This window comes from Telopea speciosissima, chromosome 2 (assembly GCF_018873765.1).
Source record: "Telopea speciosissima isolate NSW1024214 ecotype Mountain lineage chromosome 2, Tspe_v1, whole genome shotgun sequence".
NCBI classification, from domain to species: domain Eukaryota; kingdom Viridiplantae; phylum Streptophyta; class Magnoliopsida; order Proteales; family Proteaceae; genus Telopea; species Telopea speciosissima.
In genome coordinates this window covers 49,081,358-49,109,097 of record NC_057917.1, presented here as the reverse complement: position 1 = coordinate 49,109,097, position 27,740 = coordinate 49,081,358, and the positions used below count along the sequence as shown (strand labels likewise).

The window sequence follows — 27,740 nt, the reverse complement described above, 5'->3', positions numbered from 1 at the left end:
TAACACTAGGAAAAAGGGGTGATAAAGCTTTAAAAAGGAAACTGCTTACTTACATCGGTTGGGTATGAACAATCCAAAATTTAGGAACGTCTGTGTTGAGCACACTGCACAATACAGAGAACATACCAGTCCGTCTGTCCGTCCTTTCATCTCTTCCTCTTTGCACTGGTTCCTGAACTTTGTCCCCTTTTCTGCTCTGTAGGTTTGGAGCCTCCTTTTGATTTGCTTGCCGGTGTCTTCTTTGCATCAGAACCTCCCTTGTTTCTCAAGTCCAGTTGTACTTGAATCCCTACCAAAAGTATTACATACAGATTACACCAGACCCTCCAACCACATGTGTGGATAAGATTCCAACAAGGGAGCAGGTCTAACTGCAACAGCAAGAATGTAAATAGTAGACTTGGAAACAGAAAGAATGTGAATGGTACAGACCTTTGCTATTGCTACTCTGGAGATCCAACTGTAGCTTCTTCTCGACATTAATAGTATCATCTGACACAATAAATAAAGCGACTGTGAAGTAAGGTTTCTGTGCAACTGGTTCACTCATCCATTTGTAATGTAGAAAACATGTTAATTAAACATCACACAAGTAGCCATTATAGCAAAAACAGGATATTGTAAGTTCTATTTGGGTAGCCCAAATGCAGTGTAATCATACAAGCCTTAGTTGTCATGGCGTTTGTGCGACCCAAGGTGTTGGAGAGGATCCAAAATCAAGGCGACACCAACTAGGCGACCAAGCTGACCAAGGCGCCTGGACGCCTAGGCGACGCCTTGAAAACTATTACAATCACAAAAAGATCTTGCCCACTGAATACAATAAGATGAATAAAGTCTTTTCTGCCTGAATGGAAGACTCCTAATTATGCAGAGACTAACAGTGGCAAATTTGAAATGCCTGATGAACAAATCATCCAGAGAAATGCTTACCCGCCTCTTCTGCATCTGAAGAATTCTCTTCTTCACTTTCTGCCAGTGCATCTCTAGTCTCTTCTGTTAAACCAACTTCCACTGGCTCTAAAATAGCTGCTATCCGTTTCTTTGGAGCCTTTTTTATTCCAGGAAGTGTGATTAAGTCTGCTGCACGTACCACACGTGAACTGCTGCCTCCTCTGTATGCCTTTGTCAGTGCAGCTTTCACAGCTGGTTGTATGCCCTCCAGAGGATTTGGATGTCCCTGAGTAGCACAGGACCCAGAATCATTTACAGGGTGAAATAACAGCTTCTGAGATTCATAATTTTAAGGAGATAACCATACCTGGAACTTTGACAATTCCACTATTGTATCAAAATCCTCCTGACTTAAAGAGTAAGTATCCATGAACTCAACAACCTTCTGCACTGCCTCATCCTGGAACCATTTAACATTAGAAATATGCATACCAATCATTGCCTCTGCTTACAAGTGGATGATTCAACTTTATATAATTATATGATGAGATCAGAGGCACTTTAAACCTTAGAAAGTATGCGAAGTGGGTCAGTTAATCGTTTCATCAGGAGGTTGAAGTAATCAAGTCGCAAAGTCTCCCTGTAACATTTAGTGCAAGAGGAAGTTTAACATCGTATAGAGAGAAAAAACACTGCCAGGTCATGGACAAACATCTGCCATGTTGCAGCTTAATCGACAACAACCATTTATGATGATAATGCTCCAATAGGCAATTGACCTAACTATGACCATGATTATGTTATGGGTTTTTGTTGACCATGTTTTCCTTGTCCGCACCACAGGACCTAAGCATCTACCAGGTGGTAGCTTATTGGCACTCAAATTTTGAGGACATGTTGTCCATGTCATCCTTGATTCATGGGATAACTTTCAGATACAAAAGCATTACACTATATGACAAAATAAAGAGGTCAATTTTGGTCAATATTTGGACAGCTAGGAAAGGTTCCATAAAAGGTCGGCCATATGATCAAATTCGACTTTGAAATTTGACAAATAACCAATCAACCAGATTCCTAATCTATCCAACGGTTAGAATTGCCACATTAACACACCACTGATGTGACGGCTGAATATTCATGGAAGAAAATCCACTATATGGCAAGCCATATGTTTGAGATCTGCCATGAAATTCAACATGTAGATAACTCCATGAGTGCTCTATGTATCCAACGGTCAGATTAATCATATTTGCTCTCAATGTGGCTCAAAGAAGGCTTGCCGGATTAGGAATGGCTCTATGCATATTTGATAGGTAACTCTTTCGTTTCTTCCTCAAGAGAGGGGGGGGGGGATTTTTGGACATGATGCATGGGCACAGCTAAAAAGCTTGAAAAGAGGTGCCTTCTTGCCACACAACCTGCATACCTATCTGAACTAGATTCACGAGAAGCAAGGAAATGAACATGCACATCCTCTAAAAGCCTCAAATTTTTCCCCATTGTTGAGTTCTTTCCCAGCCAGCCACCGAATCTATTGAAATTCCTCTCTCCCTGCATAAGTCAAGCCAGCTAAGGACATTAAGGATTCATCAAACTATACACAATCAATTCAGCAAACATCTATATCAAAATAGTAGACTTAATAAATTACCTGTTCAAGTATCTCCCTTTGCCCATGCAACAAAGCAGCACTGTCAAAAACAAGAGCAATGAGTTACATTCTATTGTACAGTGAGATGAAAACCGCATCAGAAAGCATGATTTTGGTGAGGTAAATCCAGAGAGCATACGGAATTATGCAAGATGCAACAGAACCAGTTTGGGAGAGTTGCCACTGTCGATATCTTCGAATCTGCACATTGATTATATCCCCATCTCCAATAGACTCAGCAGCACGGGCCAGCAAATTCATTCGTTTGACACCATTGTCATCCTTACCAACAGAACTTGGTCGGTAATTGAGATAATTTTCCTGCCATAAAATACAAAGAAAAATCTGCATTATAATAAACAAAATATAAACTTGCTAAAGGTCAAAATTTCTTTTCTTTGTTATATTCAGTGGAATGTTGTAATTTCTTTCTTTCCTTCTTGGTTTTTTTTGTGTGTGTGTGGGGGGGGGGGGGGGGTTAAGAGGTATCATAACTGCAAATTTGTCTGTGTAAATATCGGTCAAATAAAAAAAACACATTGATTTCTTGTTAATGTAGGTCTTTAGTGCTTTCTATAAGAAAAGATCTCAGGGCTTTCAACTTTTTTTTTTTTTTTGGTGAATAAAAAGCCTATTACCAAAGCGAAGGAAAAGAGGGGGGGGGGGGAAAAGATACAGACCCCAGACCAAACTAAGAGGGGGAATGGGGCCTTAAAAGAGCACTATCTAAACCCCAGGAATCAACAATATGACTGTTCCTTGGGGAGTCACAAAAGGGCTTTTGGGGGAGGAAACTCAACTTTGAGGACACATCTGATGAGATGGCTTTCCAAATCAAGTCGAAAGACCGAAAATTGGAGGTCCATCTTCTAAGGTTCCTCTCCATCCAAATGTGCTAAAAAGCGGCGCCAAACACAAGCTTGCTAACAGTGTCGCAAATAGAACAGCCAGGGAAAGTCATGACCAGCCAGAGCCACTCTCTAGCAAAGGGGAGGGGCCAACCGTTCCAACAAAAGATGCAAGAAGGAGAAACAGGGATTCTTCGGTGAAGAAGGAAGGCTTGGGTGCGAAGGCAAAGGTTGAGGGTTCTCCAGGCCAAGAAGCTATGGCGAGGGATGTGTCCTTTGAACCAGACTAGCTTGTGCCAAAGGACAGTAGGGGCATGAGTCCTAACAAAATTCCAGGCAGGTCTAAAGCTAAAAAGGCCGTTGGAGGAGGGAAGCCAAATAATCTTGTCCGCATGAGATGGGGGGGGAGGAGGGAAAGGAATGCCAGATCAGGGAGAGGGTGAGGGGAAGGGGGTGGGGGTACCAAGAACCTTGAGAGATAATGGAGGAGAGGGGGGCAGACTTGGGAATGCCTGAGGAGTAAATTGATCTAGCCCCAAAAAAATTATAGAGGACCCCATTAGGGTGACAGGGGTCAAGCCAAAGGGAGATGGAGGAACCATCAACAATAGAGGAAGTGGCTCTAAGCGCCAAAGGGTAGAGGTGGAGGATCTAAATTTTTCCAATGGGTTTTCAATTTTAGAGTGTGAAAACTTTCAACCAAGGATCTAAAGTTTTCCAATGGGGTTAATTCCCGAGGAGTTGAATATTAAGCCCAAATATGCAACATGAGTGGGAAGTCTGGTAAAAGAGTTGCACAAATGTTGGGAAATTTGTGGAGTAATCTTCATATTTTTCAATAGAACTTTAGGGGATGTTAGCTAAGCATAACTCTACAAGTATTAGTAATTAGATGCCCAAGACCATTTCAATTTCAAAGCAACAAAAATACTCCAATACCTGAGATGTCTATGTGAAGCACCACAAAAAACGACAGTTAAGGAAGATAGCACAAAGTTCCATAGGGAATCATATACCCCTCCAAAAGCGCCTTGTAATGGAGGAAACACAAAAGAGGGTCCACCTAATAGAGGCCCCTAAACTTGGGAAAGAGAACAAGCATTCAAAAGGATAGAGCAAGGAAGCATATTAACTAAACTTCATGCATTTTTATTTTTTTTTTCCATTTTCACTCTGTTCTTCACATTACAAAATCAAATTGGTTTGCATGGTGATAAACATTTCCAATGACTACTTTATAGACCAAACCAGTAACTTCACGTCTAATTTTAGAGTCAATGATCATTAATAATGTGGACCCCAGTAGTACCTCGACAACCCTTCATAAAACCATGAAAGTACGAAAAAAAAAATCATTTCTAAAGCTTCTTTCAACCTATATGCCAGGATCTTCGCAATAATTTTACATTAGCTACTCACCAAGCTTATGAGTCTATAATTCATATCTTCAAACCCTGCAAGAATTTTATATTAGCTACTTACCAAGCTTATGGGTCTATAGTTCAAACCTTCAAACCCCTCAATCTGAGGCAGGAAACCAAAAGTAAGGTTCCTACTGAATACAAATACTCATCCTGTCATCCCCATGAAATTCCTGAAAAGTGGCTAGTAAATTACCCAACATCATCTTCCAATGGTGTTGAAAACCCACCAGCCTTGGAAATCTGTCTCCACCTATTTCAAAGATCATTTTTCTTTTCTTCTTTCAGTTTCTCCTTCAGAAAGTATTTCTAACCAATCCCTCTTCTCGTCTGAGATTGTATCATTCAAACCAATCAGCATTTGCGAAGTTCTAGATGGAGTAGTATAAATAATTAAACAGATTTGGTAAATTCTTCTTTCTCCACCAGAATTCTCCTACCCTCAAATGTTGAATAGTTTAATTCGTGTGCAAAAGAAACTACTTGTGGACAGAAAAAGGGAAAAAAGGAGAGCAGGCCCACTGAAGCTGTAGAAAGCCAGACCCATTTGAATAAAAAGATCAAAAGTACAGGAACAACTAAAAAGCTGCATAAAGGATTCCACTGACTTCAATGAGATACAAAAATCCATACGGCAAATTTGAGACACAATTTTACTGTAACTCACTGAATTACTAGAAAACTAGATATGAAACTTTGAAAATAATTTGATTTTTTTGAGGGAACTGATATGGGAATTTTGAGAGACAAATATATACATATATATATATATATATATATATATATACTGTAGCAATATCAGATTAAATAAGCAAACAATAGAAGAAGAAAAGAAGTTGATGTGGAGGACAAGAGAATCATGGTCAGGTTAGAATTCGCCCTACTGTAGCAAGTTTATTTATATTAATGAGGTTACTACATGAGTACTAATATACCCCTTATTAGTATAAACCATGACAAGCATACCCTTATATAAGATAATAACCCCCAAACTACCCTACCGATAGGAGTAGATACAATACCCTACCAGTAGGAGTAAAAATACACAATAATCTCAACACTTTCCCTCAAGCTGGAGCATATACCTCACCCATGCTCAGCTTGAAACAACCATCAAGAAAGGATGGACAACACAAGGCTTTAGTGAACATATCACTAAGCTGATTTCCAGAAGTAACAAACTGAGTTGTGATTAGCTTTCTCATCACAGCATCCTGATCAAAATAACAGTCCACCTCAATGTGTTTTATCGGCTCATGAAAAACTGGGTTACTGCCTTACTGGCAATAGATGGCAGCCTGATTGTCACAAAACATATTTATAGGTTTAGTAGCAGGAAAATCAAACTCCTAAAGAAGTTATTTCAGCCACATCACCTCGGCTGCAGTATAAGACATAGCCCTATACTCAGCCTCAGCAATAAACTTTGTCACAAAAGTATACTTTTTGCTCTTCCACGTGGCATGGTTACAACCAACAAACGTGCAATACCCAATGGTAGACCTCCTATCACCTTCAGCACAAACCCAATTTGCATCTGAAAGCACCCTTAAGATACCTCAGAATCCAACAAGTGAACTTCGATGGATCTGTGTGCACTTAGAGAGGGATACAGGGAAGCCTCTCACTAAGGCAGGTGCCTTGGGACCCTGGGCGTCGCCTAGGGTGCCTTGGGAGACCTAAGCACATTGTGTAGATTTTTTTTTAACTTATATAAATTTGATGCTTTTTAAAAAAAAATTATTGGACAGTGTATAAAATTTCAATACACTGCAATGTATAGAATCGTTACTAACTTAATATGTGCATTAATAAAAATCAAATTGATACCCTTTTTAATATTTTGATTGGTTGTGTACACTATTAAGTTACACTGCATATCACTTTATCATACATAATTATTAACACACCATGGGCACTGAAGACTACACACAAAAAAAAAAGGCATCTAAGACGAAGTCAATGAGAAAGAACTTGAAGAGGAACTCAATGGATCTTGACGCCGACGCAGATGGCCAATACATGATACGGCCATACTTGATCCGTCTAATTATGTGATTATACTTTAACATACGTATCGTAAGTATCGGGCCGATACAATACGATACCAATCGAGACATACTATTTTTAAAAAAAAATTGTGTAATGGTATTTATCATATCGGTACCGACCGATACCGATACGTATCGGCCAATACAATACAATACAGACCGATACTTTAAACCACGCAATCAACATAATCACTCTGGAGTCCCAGTGATGAGAAAAACACTGCGTGAACCTACACCGAATAACAATGGGATGAATTTGTCAAATCAGGCTCTAGGTGACTGTTTCAACCCATAAATCACCATCTGAAGTCGGCAAATTTTACCAGCATTCTCCCCCTAAGCAACATACGTAGGAGGTTGCTCCATGTACAACTCCTCATGCAAATCACCATATAAAAAGGAATTTTTTATATCCAACTGATACAATGGCCATTCAAAATTGACAGACAAAGAGATAAGCACACAAACTGAATTGAGATGAGAAACAGGCAAAAAAGTCTCAAAATAGTCCCCACCATAGGTCTAAGTATCTTTTGGCAACCAAACGAGTTTTAAGCCGTTCAACCGAGTCATCAAAGTTATACTTAATAGTATATACCCAATGACACTTTACCAGGTCCTTACCTTAAGGTAAATCTACCAAGGTCCACTTGATAGATGCATAGAAATAGAAACTTAAAATTCCAAAGCTAGTAACTATTCATAATCCAGCAATCTACTCAACAGATCAGAACCAAACTTGGAGAAATAGGAGAACCTTGTCCATAGAAATAAAGCACAAAATATCTCAAGCACTTGATGGCTAGAGCGGAAGATATCCTTAATCGATAGTTGCAGAAATAAAAGAGAAAAAACCGGGCATCTGCAAGTTGTAGAAGACAGCATCAATGAAGAGGCTTCTTGCGCATGGAAGAGGCAACAGTGTAATAGTCTTCATCAGCATAAGAAATCCTAGTTGTCAGGTTTCATAAACTAGGGTTTCACATGAAACTAAAACAGCATAGGTTGCTGTGAAGCATAGGGAAGAAGGCCTTAATAAGACCCTGAAAACAAAGGTATGAATCGAAACTATTGATTGGTTATTGCTCCGATAAAAATGTAGCAATATCAGAGCAAATAAACAAACAATAGAAGAAGAAAGAAGAAAAAAAGAGAAGAGAAGTCGATATGGAGGAAGAAGAGACTCACAGTCTGGTTAGAATTCTCCCTACCATGCACAAGTTTATTTATATTAATGAGATTAATAAACAAGTACTAATATACCCCCATGTGGGTGAAAACAGGTCGCACCCAAGGAGGAGAATAAGAAAGAATAGAAGAAGAATATCCTGGAAATGGAAGGATTGATATCTGAGAGACAGAAACATTACATAAAACCAGAGAATTGCAAGAGACCATAGAACCAGCAACCACCAATTGTCAATATGATTCTAGGCAGCCATGCAAGTTAAACTGTATTACCATCAAAACTGAAGAATTGATAGAGGGTATACATGCATTTATGTACTTAAAAAAAAAAAGACTCAAACTAGGACTCTCAAAGCCGCTACTAAGCCTAAAATTGGAACATAAACTTTAAAGGCATTTGCCTTAACAACACTAGCAATGGACCCTACCTACTTATTCTCGTATAATAACATAAAACCCCAATTTTGGGCTTATAAATTAGGCCCATACAATGAATCCCATAAAAATGGCCCAATTTATATATTAATTAACCCTACACCTGTCATTAACAGCTGCACAGGTTTGACCCAGTTTGGCAACCTAAAAGCAAAAGAGGGTTTAGAAGGCTAAAAAAGGCCTTGGGATCACTAACATATGAGTTGGGTTTATTATTTTAAGGTATTTCATTGCAATGGGCCTAATCTATAAGTCTGAAATCGGAGATTAAAGTTAGCATACAGGATTAGTAGTGGGCTCCATGTTAGGAGTCGATTAGGTTAGTTTGGGTTCTAGAAGCAATGTTTTTCAGTTTTGGATTATTATTAGGATGAGTAGCAAAATTAGGAAGGATAAAGTAAGTTATGATCATATTAGAACTGATTTGGGAGTAGCTCCAATACATGATAAGCTGCAAGAAAATCGTTTGAGGCGGCATGCCCACATTCAACGGTGGCCTTTCGATGCTCCAGTACAGAGGAGTAATTTGATTCAGAATGAAGGAACTAAAAGAGCAAGGGGGAGACCTAAAATGACCTTAGAAGAAGTGGTGAGGATAGACATGCATAGCATAAGCCTTGTATCAAGCATGGCCTCAAATAGAGCTGATTGGAGGATAAGAATCCATGTAGCCGACCCCATTTAGTTGGGACAAGGCTTAGTTGTTGTTGTTGTATTGTTATTAGGAATGTTGAGTCCTAGTCTGAGTCAGCTTTACTTATTTTTAAGTCCACAAACAAGGTTGTAAGAACCTATCAATTTGCAGGTTTTGGAGATATTTAAGTTTCAGATTGCCTGGTCGTTAGCTTCATAATAAATAGTTGCTGGTTTTCTTCTCTCTTTCTAATATTGATTCCTGTTCCTCTCCAATTCAGAAACTCCAGGTTCAGGTCAGTATTTCTCCTCTTCTTTTCTTCCCTACACAATTATATGTTCTCCACAAGGTTCTAAATCTCGGGTTTCGACCTGGTTTCGATCAGCCAAAAACCGAGATATGGCAAAACTGGTCGAAACCTGGTACTTTTTCCCAACCAACTACAGACTGTGGTTTCAAACCCCAGAAATGGTTTATTAGGTCTTACTTTTTTAACACAGCCTATTTTTGACATTCTAAACACAAAGCATGAACTATTTTCACAAGAAAAAAAAAACACTCAAAATGATACTTGTGGTTATTGACCCAAGTTTACAAGTATACGTTAATACACTAAATCGGGTACTATAAATATTTAGTTCACATAAAGTTAAAGTACAAGAACACTAAATAATACATGTTATCCAAATAAAACATTAAAGTGCTCAACACTCGCTCAATTCCATGAGGAGTTTCTTGGTGGGTCCAATCCACGAGCTGCGTACCACTGAATATTTGGAAGTCGTTCCTCTGAATGTACCACATGTATCTCATGACATGCTTTGGGCCCAATTCTTCTGATAGTCCATAACTGTCCATCTATAAGCCCCATCATCAACTTGTATAAGATATCCAAACCTAGGGAAGGGCTCACCGTGACTGTAAGAAGTAGGAGCCGACACACATGGCTGGAATGGATACCAAAGATATTGTCGACAAAGGATGACCCAGCACCTGGCCCATCCCCATATCCATATGTAGCAACAGATGTATCATGACCACTCCTATATCCAAATGAACCGGTGCTCTCATAGATCAGGCCATTGGTGCTAACATATATAAATTTCAACAATTTCTATCATGTATTCATATGTGTTGTACAAAAAAATTGTTTTTTGGGAAGAAAACACTATTACCTTTGAGAAGAGAGGTTAAAACACTAGATGTAGCTTGTAGACGCACCAAACGAAGAAATCCACACTTTTGAGCCAAAACGTCACTCCCTGTGTCAAAACCACCAAGGCAGAATGAGTTTCGATCGAAACTTGCGAGAAATGGCAAGTTTTGATCGAAACTTATCACTTTATATAAGCCGGTTTGGGTTGGTTCAGCTGGTTTCGACCAATTTCGACCGAAACCGAGATATCTCGGTTGAAACTGGTTGAAACCAGGAACTTTTAAAACTCCCTACTTAACTCGTCTCGATTTCTTGCGAAACCGAGATCTCTTTCCATGGTTTTCCACACACTTTTTGACTCATGGATTCCTATTGTATCTAATGTTATACTTCAAATTTGAACTGATAATTTATACCAATCTTTGCTATTATTTTCTATCAGATCAGATGATGTAGTTTGGACAACTCGAACCAGCATGAAACAAGACCCTCAAGTGGAGCAGGTTCATGGAGATCGAGCAGTCCCTTTAGATGGACCAGTCAGCTCACAAGAGCCCAGCCCTTCTAGAGTTCTAGTTTTATTTTCTTTATTATAGACTTAGTTCCAGAAGCAGTGTATTTATTTAAGTTGTAATTAGTTGCCAATTAAGTAGTTAGATTAGGATTTATATTTCCTATTCAGAATAGGAATATATAATTTTGCTTTCTATTTAAGTCAGTGTAAAGCCAAGAGCTCAGCACGATTGTGAATTTGGAATGAAAATTGAGTTGCCTTAGCGCAAGAGCTGTGTGATTCAGTCATGGGGTGGGAAACCTTGGTGAGAAGCCATTAGCAGCGAGAAGCTGATCCGCAGGTGGGAAGCCTTAGTTCATCTACTCTTCTGATCCTTTATTCTATATTCTGTTTACAGTTCAAGTACTGGTTTCTACCTTCTGTCGATTCATCTCTGTTCCTCAATTTAATCACTGTTATAGACTTATAGTTGCTGTTATTAGTTATTTGTTCTGGTATATTTAATCCCTTCAATCTGTGTTTTAATAATACCAGCAGATCCCCTGTTCAGCCCTTATTTCAGTCCCATAGCCCTGGTCAGATCAGCCCCAAACTTCGGGGATTTCAAAGGCATCCCAGGGGGTCAACTCGACTTGGTTTGGGTTGTTTCTGTTGTTATTTGATAGCTATTTAAAATCTCCTGAATCTGCAGAATTGCTATTTCAGAATCTGAATTTTTTAAATTAGTTTTGATCCCACCATCTGATTTCTATAATTCCTTGAGGGTTTGGATTAGATTGCTGAAATAGAGAATCAACCCAAGATTCATTCAATTTTGATGGTTGGATTGGATTTAATTTCAGTTTCACTGTTTCTGGGGTCTCCGCCCATGGGATCACTGTTTCCTAAATTACTCCCAAACCTCCTCGGATCATTCCCATCTTTTTAAAGGTTCTTTCTTTCCTATTAACTATTGTTTGCTATAGTTTGGGGTTAATCTGAGGGGTTAGAGTTTTCAATCAATTTTCTGGTTTCTGAGTGGATTTTTGACTTGGGATCCTATTCGGGAGGGTTTAAGAGTTGTTCCTACCTAGCCCCCCCCCCCCCCCAACCATCAGACCATTAAATTCAAGTTTCTTCCCCTGCTATCATTTTCCCTCTCTCCTGCCCGGTCTTTCCTATTTCTGCATATTAGACCCTATCACCCCCTATTTTCTTCAAGAGAACATTGATATTTCTGTTTTATTTGATAGAATAGACCTAGAGGGGAACTTGCCTCAGATTTTAGGCTGATCTGACCCTTAATTTATGACATTGAATTTCTCCTCTACCCTAAATTTCTCCCTCTTCTGGTTTATCAATTTTACCAACAATCTCTATTTTTTCCCTATATTTTCTATTGGTTTCTTGTAAAAATTTCTTATCTCAATTCTGTTAATCTATGTTATCAGTTTCTGAATTGTTTTATTAAATCTCCATATCAGTTCCATATAGAGATGGCTATGTTTCTTTCAAAGTTTCACATCTGTCCCTATATTATTTCAGTAGACTCCAGCAGGCTTAGCTCCAATCTCTTAAACTTGGGTTTAGCATTTGATGCTGCATCGGACCTTCATACTTCTCTAAGAGTGCAAAAAAAGTATAAAAGTATAAAAAGCAGAAATGTTTCAGCAGCTTAAGAAATAGAAAGCAAACATTCGGAAGGACATGACCCCTTGAAATTAGATGAACACTGCTCTATTAGACTACTACTATCATCAAAGCTAGTCCACATAAAACACTGAACCTTGGTTGAGTAGTTTTTCTACTGTCGAAGGTCTAGACAGTATCTACAGACTTGTGCAAATATCTGTCACATGGCAGATTAGATAATGCTGAAATTTTGTGGACAAGACCCCAAGGTCCACTTTCACATGTCAAGCTTCATACAAAACAAAGTAGGTAATGGAGAGCAATCACAAGTGACAACCAGTCCACAAGAGGATCGCAAACTTCAGGTCTAGCAACAGTAAATACTTTGATAGGTTCTCAGATTTGCAGGAAATTTCAGAACAATAAAATGAAAAAATAAGAAATCGAAGGAGGGAAAAAGAAGATAGGGTAGTTTCTCTCAGGCTCAGGTCGCTCACCCATTGCCATTCACCGTATTTTGGTCTCTTACTAATGCCATTTCACCATACTCTCTCACAGAGCAAAGCACAAAGCTATGTTTCTTTTCTCAATCTCATTAATCAAATTAGTGTACAAGGCTGTACTGCTGTAGCCCCTTACAAACTTATATAGAAGACTGAAAAACTAACTCAAACGCTAAAAAGGAAAGGCCTAACCCAATCCTTAACTAATAAGGTAATATAAACTGACCAGGAAACTAAAATAATGAAAGAAACTGACTCAAAAAAGACTCTAACTAAACTAATGAAGTAAATCCCGTTTTCCTACTTTCTATCCATATTTTAGGCCCATTAAAGTGGCACATTACAAAGAAAACCCATGGGATCAAAGGCCCAACACCTACATAACCCAACCCAAAGCTTATTTTCATTAAAATAAACCCTTTAGGTGACTTATCTACATCAGTAGGTCAAGTGGAAAAATAATACTTTAAAACTCCAGTGAAAAATTAAACTTCTCTAAACAGAAATGAACGGCTAAAAATACAAGGGAATCCACCAATACATGGGAGGGTATATGGATAAATTTGTGTCTTAAATTTCACACTTGGCCAATCCAGACCATTTTCTAGATATCCATAGGGTCAAATTGCCACATCACCCTTCCATGTGGCAAAACATGTTGTCAGACTAGAAATATCCTTTAGTTTTGCCAGACTACAAAAACTTTTACCTCCCTAGTTATAGATTGAAGTTGAAATTTCAAAATGAAGGATCTAGATTCTTCTGTCTGTTTCAGCCCTATGCATTCAACAGTCTCAAGAAATCCCCCCAGGTACTGATTTACTTCCCAACCATTAATATTTTGTCTAAGCTCTGGGGCCAACAGGACAGTAATCGCCACCTTAGCCTGTGCTTCCAGCTCAAGGTGAGTTGGGGACACATCAAGAGCCTGATCACCACACCAATAGTCCTCTGAAAATTCAGTTCTATCACCATTACATACTTTGAACCTGATCATTTGCATGGAGTCTCTATGATTCCGACCACAAGCCACATCCATATGTGGATCTCACTGGACAGGCTTGCCATGGATTTGCGGCCCATATCCATTAAATAGCCTCTCCTTCCAAACCACCAAAGACATTTTGAGGGAAGTGATGTATACCTATATCAAGACTTGGAGCAGATCCACTGCCACTTTCTCCTTGGGCTTGCAAAGAAAATGTGTGAAGCTCCTGTGTCTTTCCAAAGAAATTAGTCTGAAGTTGCCATATTTTCTTGGAACTGAGAAAGGTATTGCAAAATATATAATATGCTGAAATGTGTGCTAAAGAAGATCAAAAAAGGTGACCTCTCATGGAAAATTAGCCTACTAAGGAAAATTTCCCTTCAAGTTCTTCAATAACTGGGTTCTACCAATTTCCTGCTTATAAGAACAGATGTATTTCTACGAACCTCTGCCTTTTATTTCAAATGTTCAATTCCAACAACTATTTGCCAGAGTACATCTTTCCTGGACATTCTTCTACCCTTTTCCCTCAAAGAGATAATCTTCCACCCATTTCCTGTACCCCTATGAGGCATCATTTGACAACAAAAAAATCCTCTTTTTCATCTCAATAATGAAATTTTTTTTCTTGTATAGACTTCACATGGTCAAACAGATAATATGCCTCAAACTCCAAATAGACATATCCTGTGACAGATTGATACAGTGCCAGTGTTCAGCAGAAACTCTCCCAAATCACAATTTCATCAAACAGTGAGATCTTGGGTTCATTCCAGAAGTTTTAGACACCCATTTATTGATACGATAATCAAGAATAATATGCATATGAAGAATCCACCCCCCCTCCTACCTTTCACACATACGTTGATACGCATATGAAAGGTCCAGAGGAAAGTGAAGAACAATTGGCTCAACTCAAACTACAAGAAGAAAATCAAGACAACTCAAAACTGGAATACAACTAAAACTCATGATATAAAACCAGTCAGATTAACATCAAAATTAACTAAATCAAACTCTTACAGAAAACAACTATATTAAACTTAAAGCAACAAAATACTCCTCCAATCTCAGAAAAGACGATATTTTTAGTATCTTGGAAGATGTAAATCCAACGAAACCTAAGCCTACATGTTTTCCATACCTTAGAGAATGTTGGGATCAATTGGATCCAACGGAGACTAAGTGAGAACATAAGAAATTTTGAATCATTTTTGCCAGGTCTGCTCAATTGGAGCTTTTACAGTGGCTCCAAATCCACATCAAATATACAGATCAAATCTTCAAAAGCATCTAATCATACCGAACTTTAACAGGGAAAACTATGTCGTGGCTCATGTCTCATTGTACATGTGTCAAGGTTCCATGCTCAATGATTGTCCATTTGTGCTTAACCGCCCAAATACTTAATGTCCACATATTCTGTGTATATTAGATAATTAGATAATTGCTTCATACACTTTCTTTTTTTTTTTGGTGAATAAAAAATTCATTACCAAAATCCCAAAGGTAGGGGAGGAAGAAAGAGGGGGGGTGGAATAAACAGGGGAAGGAGAAGGGGGAGGGGAGCTATACAAAACACAAGCCACAGACTTAGGGAGCCTGGCTAGATGAACTAAAGAGAGAAGAATCTAGGCCCTAGGTAACAACAATGTGCCTGTTCCTGGGGGATCTATGGGGAGCATATGAAGTCTAGAGCTAACATCAAAAAAGATGGCTTTCCAAATCATGTCAATAAACCAGGAGTTGGAAGTCCATCTACGAAGATTCCGCTCCATCCAGATGTGAGAGATAGCAGCCCAAAACACAAGCTTGCCTACAGTGTCATAAATACAGCAACTAGAGGACATATCGAGCCAAAGCCACGCCTAGGCGAAGGGAAGGGACCGTCTACTACGGGGCCAAATGGATTGAAGGGCCTTTTTCCAGATAGAGTAGGCTAGGGGGGCAAGAAAAGAAGAGGTGGTCACCATCCTCGAGGCCGTTCCAGCAAAGGATACAGGAAGGGGAGACAAAGATGTGGCAGTGTATGAGGAAAGCTTGGGTGGGGAGGCAAAGGTTTAGGGTTCTCCAGACATTGAAAGAGTGTCTAGGAATGTGGCCTTTGAACCAAACAAGATTGCGCCATAGGACGAATGGGCCATGGGGTCTAACAAAATCCCAAGCAGAGCGGAAGCTAAAAATACCATTGTGGGAGGGGAGCCAGGTTACTTTGTCCGCGAGAGAGGGGTGGGGGAGGGGGGAGGGAGAGAGGCCCAGACCTGAGAGAGACCAGGGGAAGGGGGAGGGGGGTTAGGAGCCATTAGAGATAATTAATGAGAGAGGGACTGATTTGGGGATACCAGAAGAGTAGATTCCTCAGGCACCTAAGAGGTTGACAAGGACTCCAAAAGGGTGCCAAGGATCAAGCCAAAGGGATATGGAAATACCATTAGCAATCATTGATGATGAGGCACTAAGGGCAAGGGGACGAAGGAGAAGGATTTTGCGCTAGACGCAGGAGGGGTCCGCAGGCTGGGGAACAGTCCAAATGGAGTTAGTTTTGAGGAGGTAAGAGTATACCCAATTGATCCAAATTGAGTCTTGTTTGGAGGAATTTTTCAAGATCAGCTTGAGCAGGCCAGCAATATTGTAATCACGAATGCGACGGATGCCAAGGCCTCCTTCAAATTTGGGACGGCAAATTTCTGCCCAGCTAATCGAGTGGAGGAATTTAGAGGACTCTTGGCCTTTCCAAAGGAAAGCACAGAAGAGAGCTTCCATAGCTTTGATTGTGGATTGCGGAAGCCCATAGATACCGCACCAATAGATGTAAGAGGATTGGAGAATGGATTTGATCAGTACAATCCTACCCGCATAGGAAAGGAGTTTGCCCTTCCAAAGTTAGAGCCTCTTGCGGATAAGATCTAACATAGGGGTGCAGTGATGACTAGTCAGCATGACAGGAATAAGAGGGAGGCCAAGGTATTTCACGAGGAGGGACCCAAGGGAAACCCCAATCAGATTGAGGAGGGTGGCTTTGTCATGTTCAAAGACCCCGGAAAGAAATATTTGAGATTCTAAGAGGTTAATGCGCAGACCCGAGAGAGATTCAAAGAGTTGAAGAGAAGACATGATGGAAGAGACAGAGGATGGGGAAGCCTTGGAGAAGATCATAAGATCATCTGCAAAGGCAAGGTGAGTGAGATTGAGGGTTTTGCATTTGGGAATGGGGGAGATGAGATGTTGGTCCGTTTTAGCCTCCATGCTTCTAGATAGGACCTCAAGAGCAAGGGAAAAGAGGAAAGGAAAGAGAGGGCATCCTTGGTGGATACCAACTTTCGAAGGGAAAAACCCGACAGGGGAGCCATTAACAATGACCGAGAAGAAGGGGAGAAAATGCAAGAGTGAATCCAGCGGACAAAGACTGGGGGGAAAGGACATCTGAGTCATGACATCACAAATGAAGTCCCACCTGAAGGAGTCGAAGGTTTATGGATGTCAATTTTCAGGAGGGCAGCAGGGGAGCGAGATGCGATCAAAGCCCCGGACAATCTCCACACAAAGCAGAATATTGTCGACAATGCTCCTACTAGAGATGAAGGCCGATTGGTTCCAGCTAACTAAAGAAGGAATCACCAGCTGAAGCCGGTTAGCCAGAATTTTGGCAATGAACTTATAGAGGAGATTGCAAAGGGAGATAGGCCTAAAGTCTGACAGGGAAGAGGCTCCTTTTGTTTGGGGATGAGGCAAAGGAAAGTTTGGTTAATGCAAGGGAGCTGGCTGGGATTATAGAAGAAGCTGCAGATGGCTTTTATGAGCTCATCTTTGATGATGTCCCAACAAGCCGAAAAGAAACACATACTAAATCCATCAGGACCAGGAGGCCGATTGGATTTATGCGAGAGAACCGCTTTAAGGATTTCATCATTTGAGGGAATGGATTAGAGGAGATCCAAAGAGGAGGAGGGGACAAATTTATTGATGAGGTTAGGGGGGGGGGGGGGGGAGGGGGCAGAAGAGAGGAGAAAAAGGAGATGGCATGATTTTTAATGCTGAGGGCATTAATAATAGGGCATTAGTCATACATTAATGACTTGCATTAATCATTAAGTGCCTGCATAACTGTTAAATTTTGAAAAATAACAAGAATGAAATGATAAGCATAGAAATTACAAGTTACTTGAAAAAAAAACCTGAATGAGAAGAGGGACTAGGTCTGGATCGCTCATGCTCAGGTCAACCCTCTCATCCATTCTCAACTTCCCCGCATTGAACCCAAATAGCCTACAAGCATTTAAAAGAAAGGGTTGGGGGGGCACAAAGTTAACAAGAGTATAACAGTTTAGATGGACTCAAATTTTACAAATCATCCAGTTACAAAGTTCTACAAAAAGGAGAACTTTCCATTGAAATATATGAACAATTCAGATACAGAACCCTTGCACAAATACATAATGACAAAATTAGCACGTGAATTCCTGCATGAACATATGCTCTTCATGACAAATTGATCCTTGCATGGCAATAAATCATAGATAAACTCATAAACCAGATGTAAGGAACCAATGCATCAATGCTAATCAATGGGATAAAGACCCAACATCCAAGAAATGGTTTCATACTCCTATATGGTGACAAGAATGGCTTGCAAAGAAAAAAATATAGCAAAATTCAAATGAGATGAAACATTGTCAACTATGACGGAAAAGATTTCAACAAAGCCATGAACCATGCAATATGATCAGTTCATCATTAACCTTTCAACGGGGTATTGACAGCACAAATTAAGCAGTTGAAGAAAATTAGTAACAAAATACTAAAAGTAAGCAACAATAGATTCTAGCTTAGAGTTGCAAGAATCATCTATTTCAGTTTCACTTCAGCTTTGGTATATCCAACTATCCAAGTATTATGATCAAACAAGAACATTACTATACAGGTTTTTGTAAAATAGACATAGCTGAGCATGTCATGACAGGTCCCAGGAAGGTGATGAAAAATCAATAGTTTGAGTAGGCAAGAATTGACCACCTTGGAGGCTTCATCCTAGGAAAAATTTCCGGTAGCAATTCATTATTAGTACATAATCCAGAACTACAATGGTCAGGAATAATAGCAATCATCCTTATTTTCTTCCCCCCCAAAGTTCCTATGTTTACTAAAATAGGTAAAGTGGTGTCAAGTACCGCGTAGTCCATCTTTGAGTGAGAGTTATGACAACAAGTAAGACCAACCAATCGCTTTTAATTTAACATATGAAAGAAGAAAAAAAAAGGATATGACTTTGGAATCACCACCAAAGCCTACCGGAATGGAAACTTAATCAAATCAAATATTATCAAATCTTCAGCCAAAGGAATATTCCAACAACCAAAACTTCTAGATATTCTCCTCTCCACGTGAGTCACATGAGGCCCACACTCTTCATTTGATTTCTAGATGGCAGGCCATATTATGGGCAGAATATGGTCCTTAAAGTGAACCATAATATGGCCATGTGGGCCTGGTTTTAAATTGAATCGTGGGGCTAAATAGGGGAATGGTTGGATTGGGCCTTCTCCCTTCTACGCTGGACTTGTACTGCATCAGCTCTCCTCTACTTTAAAAAAAAAAAAAAAAAAAAAACACTCGTCCACATGGACGAGTTTTGGAGCGACGATGGATCAAATCTGCATGTTCACCTCTCAATCGAAAGTAGGATTTAGCAACCGTCAATTTCCATTTGTCGTCCCTGCAAAGCTCTAATACCAAATAATGTAGAATCGATCTCCAACCAGTAAACACAGGGGGAGATAAATTGAAACTAGGACCACATAAAGGGACAAAACCAATATTGATAACAGAATTTATAACAGCCTCTTTTCTGTTTTGTTTTTTTTTTTTTTATACGAAAGAAGAAATAAAAAAGATTTGACTTTGGAATCACCACCAATCCCTACCTGTTGATTCACCACAACAGGGTTGTCTCTGCATCACCACAGTGACAAGTTCTGAATCACCACAAAACACTCAAAGGCATAAACCCATAGTTGTCAAAGCATTGGCAACGCCTTGGTCACCTCAGTCGCCTTATTGGTGTCGCCCTGCATCTAGGCCCCCTAGTCGCCTTGACAACCATGCATAAGCCAATAACTCATTCATTCCATCCCATCCTCCATTACAGCAGTACAATGCTTAAATAAAAGAACAAAAACAGAGAAACAGAAACTTAATAACTTGGCTATTACAAAAAATAGAAACTTATTCAAATCTAGTCAAATCAAATCTTCAACAAAGGAATATTCCAGCAACCAAATCTTCTAGATATTCTTCTCTTCAACACAAATCACATGGGCCCCACACTCTTCATTCAATTTCTAGATGTGCAGGCCATATTATGGGGAAAACATGGGCCTTAAGGTGAACCATAATATAGGCCTGGTTTTAACAAACAGTGGGGCTAAATAGGGGCATGCTTGGTTTTAACAAACCGTACTGCAGCAAATAGTTAGTGAACTTATAACATACACGCACACACAGAGACACACAAAAAGAGAGAGAGAGAGAGAGAGTGGAAGGAAACCATAGCCCAATGAAGTCATAAAGCACAAAGAAAGCCAAAACTGGAAACAGTATTACAGAGGAAGAGGTAAAGATAAATATAACATATCTGTTACAGGGGAAGAGATGGATACAATAGCATACTTATCAACAGCAGTAAAAGGTGATATATCTTCATCCTTCATACTACTCAGAAGGCGTTGTCTTATGTCATCATATTTGATGACTGTCATTGAAAGGCTCATATACTGCAACTGATTTAGTGCCATACGCATATCTCCATTAACTCTCTCTGCAAGTTCCTCAAGTGCAATCTATACATTTTGCAAAACAAAGTAACTCATTAGAATTAGTTACAAAGAATAACCAAAAGCAACTGGAAAATGATGTTGATGATCTGTCTCCTTGATAGCATACAAACGGGATTGCTATGTTAGTCATCTAGCTAGGAATTCTAGGTCACAACAGAATTTTCCACAGGGGACTTTGTTTAATACATAGTGTCCCTTACAGCGGGAGGTGGACTGTAGGACTAGATGCATGGCAAGTCCAAACAGTCCACCAGATGCCATAGATCCTCCCACATGATAAAAATAGCACAGCAGAAAAGACAATTATTTATTGCACTTCTTAAAATGCGCTTCTGAAATTAGAACATCAGTACGACATTCAAGTATTCAGAAGCTTATCTAATTTCTTGTGAGAGGAAAAAAAGTCAGTCACATTCCTACAAAACAATCACTCAGAGTTTCCCATTCTTTTTCTAGTATGCAACCAGAAAGTGCTTGGTAGGTTAATGGACAGGTTTGAACTACAGGCTTTCGTATCAATGGTCATAAATCCGATAGATTCCATTATGCGTGCATGTGCATTACGTGTAAGAAAGATTGGTCAAATGTCTACCTCATTAACTTGAAGCCCTTCCTGATTTGCGACTTGTAGTAATCTCTTTGCCATCTATCATGTGTAAACCTACTTTGTCAGCCATTCCAGGTTTACAAAGAATCCAATGGCAATGAAACAGGACATTAATTTGAGTCGAAGTGTAGCATATTAAACCATTCCTTAAAGTATGTTCAGGATACATATAACGAAACAAAAGCTACAGAATGCACAAGTGATGATATTATACCAATAGAATGCATCAATTTCCCAAAATGCTACTCTATGTATTACAGCACCACAGAGCAGATCCCAAGCAAAGTTTCAACTCAATTGGATAATTATAATTAGGATTCTCAGAACCTACAATCAGACTAATCTCCAACGTCCTAATCTACCCTACCCAATTATCTTATTAAATTTTCCTTTTGAGTTTTAATGGATGCATCGATCACACAACACTCCTGAAGCACCTCTCCGTCCATCTTGCTCTAATTATATGTGCAATATCATCTTCTAGTTCTCATTCATTTACGATTGAACATAGATACCTAAAATTATCACTTTGAGGTACCTCCCTATCATAAATTTTCATCAGCCCACTTTCAATCCTATTTTTATTAAAGTTACACTCCATGTACTCTATTTTGGTTTGGTTTATCATAAAACCTTTTGATTCTAAATTTTCACCAGCCCACTTTCAATTCTTTAGCCTTTAACACTTGTCTAAGGGTTTTAAAGACCCCCTGTTTTTTTTGGTTTTTTCGATTCAATAACACACCCCATTGGGCTTCTGCGATTCAGTGTTGACAACTATGCCTTCAAAGTTACAAGACCTCCCAATGAAAGTAAACCAGCAGCAAGTAAATCCTCAAGGCCAACACTACACCCAAAGACAAAAGGCCCCCGCCTTACCAAAATAGCAACTTCAGTGAGATTCAATCGAACAACTTTGATAGGTGTCCATTAAGAAAAGTAGTTCAAAACAGTTCACCTTTTGTCTCCCATTTTCTCAAGTGATTCAAACATGCAAAGCCATTTAAGGTTCTTACATTGAAACTTAGCTTCCATGTATAACCTTGTTGAGAATTAGGGGTAGTTTAGTCATAGTTATTTTGGGTTTGGGGGTTCTATGTTATTTACTTTCTTTTCTGTCTTTCTTTCTTAAGTTGTAATAGGTAAGGGCTTAGGGGTAATTTCAGAATAAACCCCTAACCAACTTACCTAACATTGATCTGCCTTTTGTTATTAACAGAACCCAGGTCCTGCGATAGGAATTGTATTCCTATCGCAGGCTGCCTTCTCTTCTCTCTTGGCAGTGTGCTTCTCCTCCTCTTTTCTCTTCTTATTCTTCTCTTCTTCTCCATTCTTCTGCTGATTAGTTAGTTTCTGATTTGTAACAAACCTGATGGACTACAAGCAGGGGGGTTGGAACAAAAACAAAAAGACTGTAACCTATCATTATGTAAGCAAGCCAAAACTGAGGTGAATGGAAGAAATAATGCAATGCAACAGGAGTATGAGTATATATATACAGTTAAATCATAGAAATGAACCTGTTGTTTTGTAGGTTTTCGGAAGCTCAGAAGCAAACAGTAGTTAACAAGACTTTTCAGTTTTTGACTGTATCTGTCATTACAGATACAGATGATTGGAATTTTGGAACTTTTGATGCTAGCAATGAGATCAGCCACTCCTCCTCTATCACCAGCAGACATTCCATCAACTTCATCCATTATCAGGACAGTTTTAGCATGTTTTGACCTGCAATGAAAATAACAAGGAATGATAAAGAAAAAGATCCTATAAATTGTCTTATGTATCCATTTAAGAATTCTTATCAAGTAAGACCAACCAATCGCTTTTAACACTCAAAGCTTCATTGCTGACAAGTTCCTTCACAGAATTTGCAGTGCTCCCACCAACTCCTTTAAATATTTTGGAATCAGCTTTTCCACGATTATCACTAGCATTAACCTAAATGACAGAAATGGGAAACAAAATGAGAGATCAAGTTATGTATGTAATCATAGTAATGAATGAAGTTTGGCATTCAACGACAGAATAGTATTAAACCTTCCACAGTGAAAATGAGCAATTCAGAAAAATTACACAACCTCAATGGCCTGGAAGCCAAGCATTTGGCTAACCAACTTTGCTGATGTTGTCTTTCCTATACCAGGTGTTCCACTTAGAAGAACAGCCTTTTTTGATCCACTATCGTTTTGCTTTTTTCCCTTTCCCTTTTGACCGCCATGAGAAAAATTTTGACTCCAATTTGTCAGCCAGTCATGGAGCTGCTTAACCTATAATCACCATAACATGAATTTATAAAACTCCTCTAACAAATGATGAGGAACAACAGGAAAAGGAATGTGCAATGAAATACAACAAATTATAGCACATACAAGGGATTGATTGCCAATAATGTCATTCGGAGTCTTGGGTCTGTATTTCTCTGTCCATGGTAATGAACATTGTGCAGTACGTAGATCCTTCTGCTTAGCAGAAGAATAACCAGTGGCTGGTACTTTTGGAGCAACTTTTTTTGCTGGAGAGTTGGTAACTTTATCTGGAGCAACCACATGGACACATCATAAAAGGTTGGAATTTGGGAAAATCCTCAAGTGCAACATCAGCATGTGACTATGTAAACCACTGAATGTTGAAGACAAGAGTAAAAATTTCCTGTTACGTCATTAGGGTTACCATCAACTGTAGCAAGAAAATAACAAGGCAAAAAGATTAAATAGATATTAATCCAATAAAGAAAGCATTTGTTAGGAGGAAAACTTTTGAAAGTCCTACCAACAAACCCTTGAAGTAAGTCCGTCCAATATAACTTTTCAAAATGATAGAAGCAGATGCAGCATTTGCAAGTCAAAATTTACAGTTCTATCATTCAGTACTGTGAGCCTGAACAGATTTCTAGATGAGATCATCTATTTTTCTGCTCTAGTTCTATCGGAGCCATATCCCAAATGTATAACTTCAGTTTTCCATTGCACTCTTAGCTCATTAATTTATGTTTGATGAAAAGGAACTTAATAACTCAGAAATCATGTAAAATGAAGTCAGTACCAAACAAGCCCCTTGAACAGTAGAATTCCACTCACAAAGCATGCTGGAAAGCTCCATGTGGAGAAGAAGCCAAACAAAGCAACAATTTCAGTGTTATTTTGAGCTTACTCTTTACTTCTTTTTGAGGACTTTCCTTTGCTTGTGATCCAACATTCTTATCTGCAGTTCTCTTCTTGATTTCTTCTTGTACGGGAATCTTTGCAGGTTTTGTTGAACGGATCATATCAAATAACCCATCTTCAGTCAAAATGGGAGTACTATACAAGAAACAAGCAAGAATAAGAAAAGCAAATAGTGAGAAACTGTAAAAAACCAGACAGGTAAATCTGAGATGACAAACCCCAGTTCTTTGGCTTTCAAAGATTTTCTCCCTCCAATATCTTCATCAACTAAAAGATAATTCTGCAAAACAGAAGATGTCATCACATGTCAACACAATAAACCAAGACCAAAGCAAAGACAAGATTGAAGTGTGAAAAGACCGTTTTCTTGCTGACAGATCCAGTAACACGACCACCATGGCGTTTAATTAAATCTTCTGCTTCTTCCCTTTCCAAGCTGGCATTACAACCAATCTTTCAATAGTATATAACAAAAACAAAAAAAAAATATGCAATACAGACCAATGGTAAAACAAAAACATGCAAGACAGACCAGTAATGGATAAGGATAACTACTGAAAACACCTAATTATTGTATTTTGCTCCCAAAAATTTCATGTACCCCACTCCTAGTAGGAACAGCTTATTAAACATCCAGATACAATACCTGTCAAGAGTACCACTAATCACAAAGGTTAGACCAGCCAAACAGCCAGGAGCACCCTCAGGGACTTCCTGAATGACGAGAAAAGAAAAGCTTCAGAACCAAATTATCCCATCAAAAAGTTTCAGATGTTCCAGAAATGTTACCACCTTTTCCCCTTTGTGTGGAGGTTCTTTCCTTTCACCAAAATTCATGAATCCACCTCTCCCACCACCTCTTCCTCTTCCCCTAGCCGGAGCTGCTGCTGCTCCTCTTCCACCGCCACCCCTTCCACTAGTTTTAAGAGAAGATTCAATATCTTCGTCATCCATGGCATTTTCATCAGTATCTACAGGCTTCCGAACAATTCCTCCAGCACCTCTTCCTCTTCCTCTTCCCCTAGCCGTAGCCGTTGCTGCTCCTCTTCCACCGCCACCCCTTCCACCAGTTTTAAGAGAAGATTCAATATCTTCGTCATCCATGGTATTTTCATCATTTTCATCAGTATCTACAGGCTTCTGAACAATTCCCCTCCCTGACCCACTCTTCAATTTTTTGGTAGGAGTGACCTCAGCAGAGCTTTTCCTTGTATCTATCATTATGAAGTCATCATCATCATCATCTTCTACCCTGTGAAGCTTCTTTGTAGCTGGGGGTTTAGTGTGCAGCTCATCCCTAATCTTTTGGCTCTTCCTTTTGGCTGGGGTAGTTTCCATCTCTTTCTCATCTCTTGGTTCCTCAGTATCAGTGGCAAAAAATTTGCTAGTTTTCCTTCTTCCTGAGCCATCTTGACTTCCCTGTACCTGATCCTTCTCAACAAAAAACAATTAAAATGCTTATACATCATATTTATATTCAAGAAAAAAGGATTGTGCATCATCTTGAGGCCTTTAAAACAAGGAAAAAATTAGGAAAATGGAAGATAATTGATAAGATAATCATTGTTTTCTTAAATTGTTAAGAAACAGAAAGCTATAAAAAACTTTCTACCAAGAGAGCTTTCAAGAAAAATTAATCAGTTCCCTGGATTTCTGATTTGCAGAATAAAAGCACACCTTCTTTTCAGTATGTCTAGAGATAAATAAATACAATATACAAAATTTTAAGGATAATTGACCAGAAAAGGAAAAGTGGAAGTCTCTTCAGGATGAAAGGGAAATGTATATATACAGATTTCTTCTCTGGTTGAGAGGTCGCTGGAGAAAGCTTTTCCATAGTGGGTTTCCCAGGCTTCGATGCATTCCCATTGCCCTTGTCATGTTGTTTCATAAACCACTTCCGAATATCTGACTGTGCCTGATAAGATTTTCAAAATGTGAAGATTGACAACTCACAATGCCAGAAAATGAAAGGCAATAACTCTAGAAAACCTAACTCACCATGTCTGAATTCAAGTTCTCGTTCCAAATACCACTATCAAAGACAAACAGCTAGCTGAATAGAGAAATTCATCAAAATAAGGAAAACTCTTCAAGTTCCCCCATCTTCCTTTCAACAGCACTATCAAACACCAGACCTAGATGGAAAATAAGAAATAAGAAAAACAAAATGAAAGGAAGGATACAGTGAGAGAAGTTATTGAAACCAAAGGAACTGGAGAGAAAGTATAGAAATTCAAAATGTTCTCTGATGTAAAGAAAATTGCAAAGTTGCATCAAGGAAAAAATAATCAACACACATACAAACAAAAAAAAAAAAAAAGAAATTGAGACAAAGAACTCTTATCAACCATGAGATGGGTAGTAGATAGGCTTCCTTCTCCAAGAAGAGAGAGAAAAAGGAGACTCTAAACTAAAAAGGGTGACTACGGGAAAAAGGCTTCAAAGGTTTGACACTGAAGAACTACACACGTGTTTCTATTTTCTACTACATGAATTAAAAAGAGTAATGCCGGCATGGAATCGTATTCGGCCTCTCACCACATTAATATGAATGACTTGGTTGGAGCTCCTTCAGACTTTATTTTTTTCTTTTTCCAACTATGAATAATGAATTCATTAGGGTCAAAAGAGAAAGGAATGTACAAAGAAAGGAGTATATCTGTAAATGCTTCCCTTAAAACAAACGGCGAACACAGAGAGAAGCAAAATTACACCATCACAGAGTAAAATTATCCCCAATACATAATCTTGCCCATATGACACCCTAGAATTCGGCTGATCGATCCCTAATGGGAAACCACTCATCCTATGGTTCAACAAGCCAAAATGTGTTTGTATGAAAATGAAGAAAATGAGCAAAAGGTCTCCTTCAACATTGAATTGAACCTTGGGGCTGTCGACCAGTCTTCTCAAGTGAAAACCAGTGCGCAAAGCGACCACGCATAAAGAAGTCTACAGTATTCTCACAGGAATAAAATTCTTAAGTAAAGGCCCTAAATGCAGAATATTCAAGTCTAAATTTGTAATCAATCAATCAGAAAGGAGAAAAAGTAAAGCAAAAGACTAGAGTTTTGCACGTTATTAAGAACAATTGATAGAAAAAAAAAAAGGGAAAATGATAGAGAGAAAAAGAGGTAGGTCACTAGAACTCACCACCTTTGCCTGCTTGATTCGCTGCACAACATCAGTTTGTCTAACACGAAGGGGAGGTTTCAAATAATGTAAAGGAAAAA

General features: G+C 39.0%; 1 protein-coding gene across 5 annotated transcripts; it reads right to left on the bottom strand.

Annotated features, from left to right (window-relative positions):
* LOC122652371 (replication factor C subunit 1-like) lies at nucleotides 1–27,740 on the bottom strand. Of its 5 annotated transcripts, none has more exons than XM_043846084.1 (24): nucleotides 27,664–27,740; nucleotides 26,506–26,642; nucleotides 26,297–26,422; nucleotides 25,549–25,938; nucleotides 25,297–25,413; nucleotides 25,151–25,218; nucleotides 24,865–24,940; nucleotides 24,723–24,784; nucleotides 24,491–24,639; nucleotides 23,710–23,873; nucleotides 23,419–23,607; nucleotides 23,157–23,278; nucleotides 22,858–23,065; nucleotides 21,323–21,376; nucleotides 20,564–20,733; nucleotides 18,073–18,163; nucleotides 2,688–2,869; nucleotides 2,549–2,588; nucleotides 2,324–2,448; nucleotides 1,462–1,534; nucleotides 1,262–1,354; nucleotides 934–1,180; nucleotides 433–492; nucleotides 1–289 (listed from the first exon to the last, which is right to left on the bottom strand). In XM_043846084.1, exons 2-24 carry the CDS (start codon nucleotides 26,506–26,508, stop codon nucleotides 147–149), a joined length of 2,952 nt encoding a protein of 983 aa, XP_043702019.1. In that variant the 5' UTR covers nucleotides 26,509–26,642; nucleotides 27,664–27,740; the 3' UTR covers nucleotides 1–146. The 5 variants fall into 5 exon arrangements, with proteins under 5 accessions (XP_043702019.1, XP_043702023.1, XP_043702021.1 ...); XM_043846088.1 differs by having other exon boundaries at nucleotides 25,297–25,463; nucleotides 25,614–25,938; XM_043846086.1 differs by having other exon boundaries at nucleotides 25,549–25,935.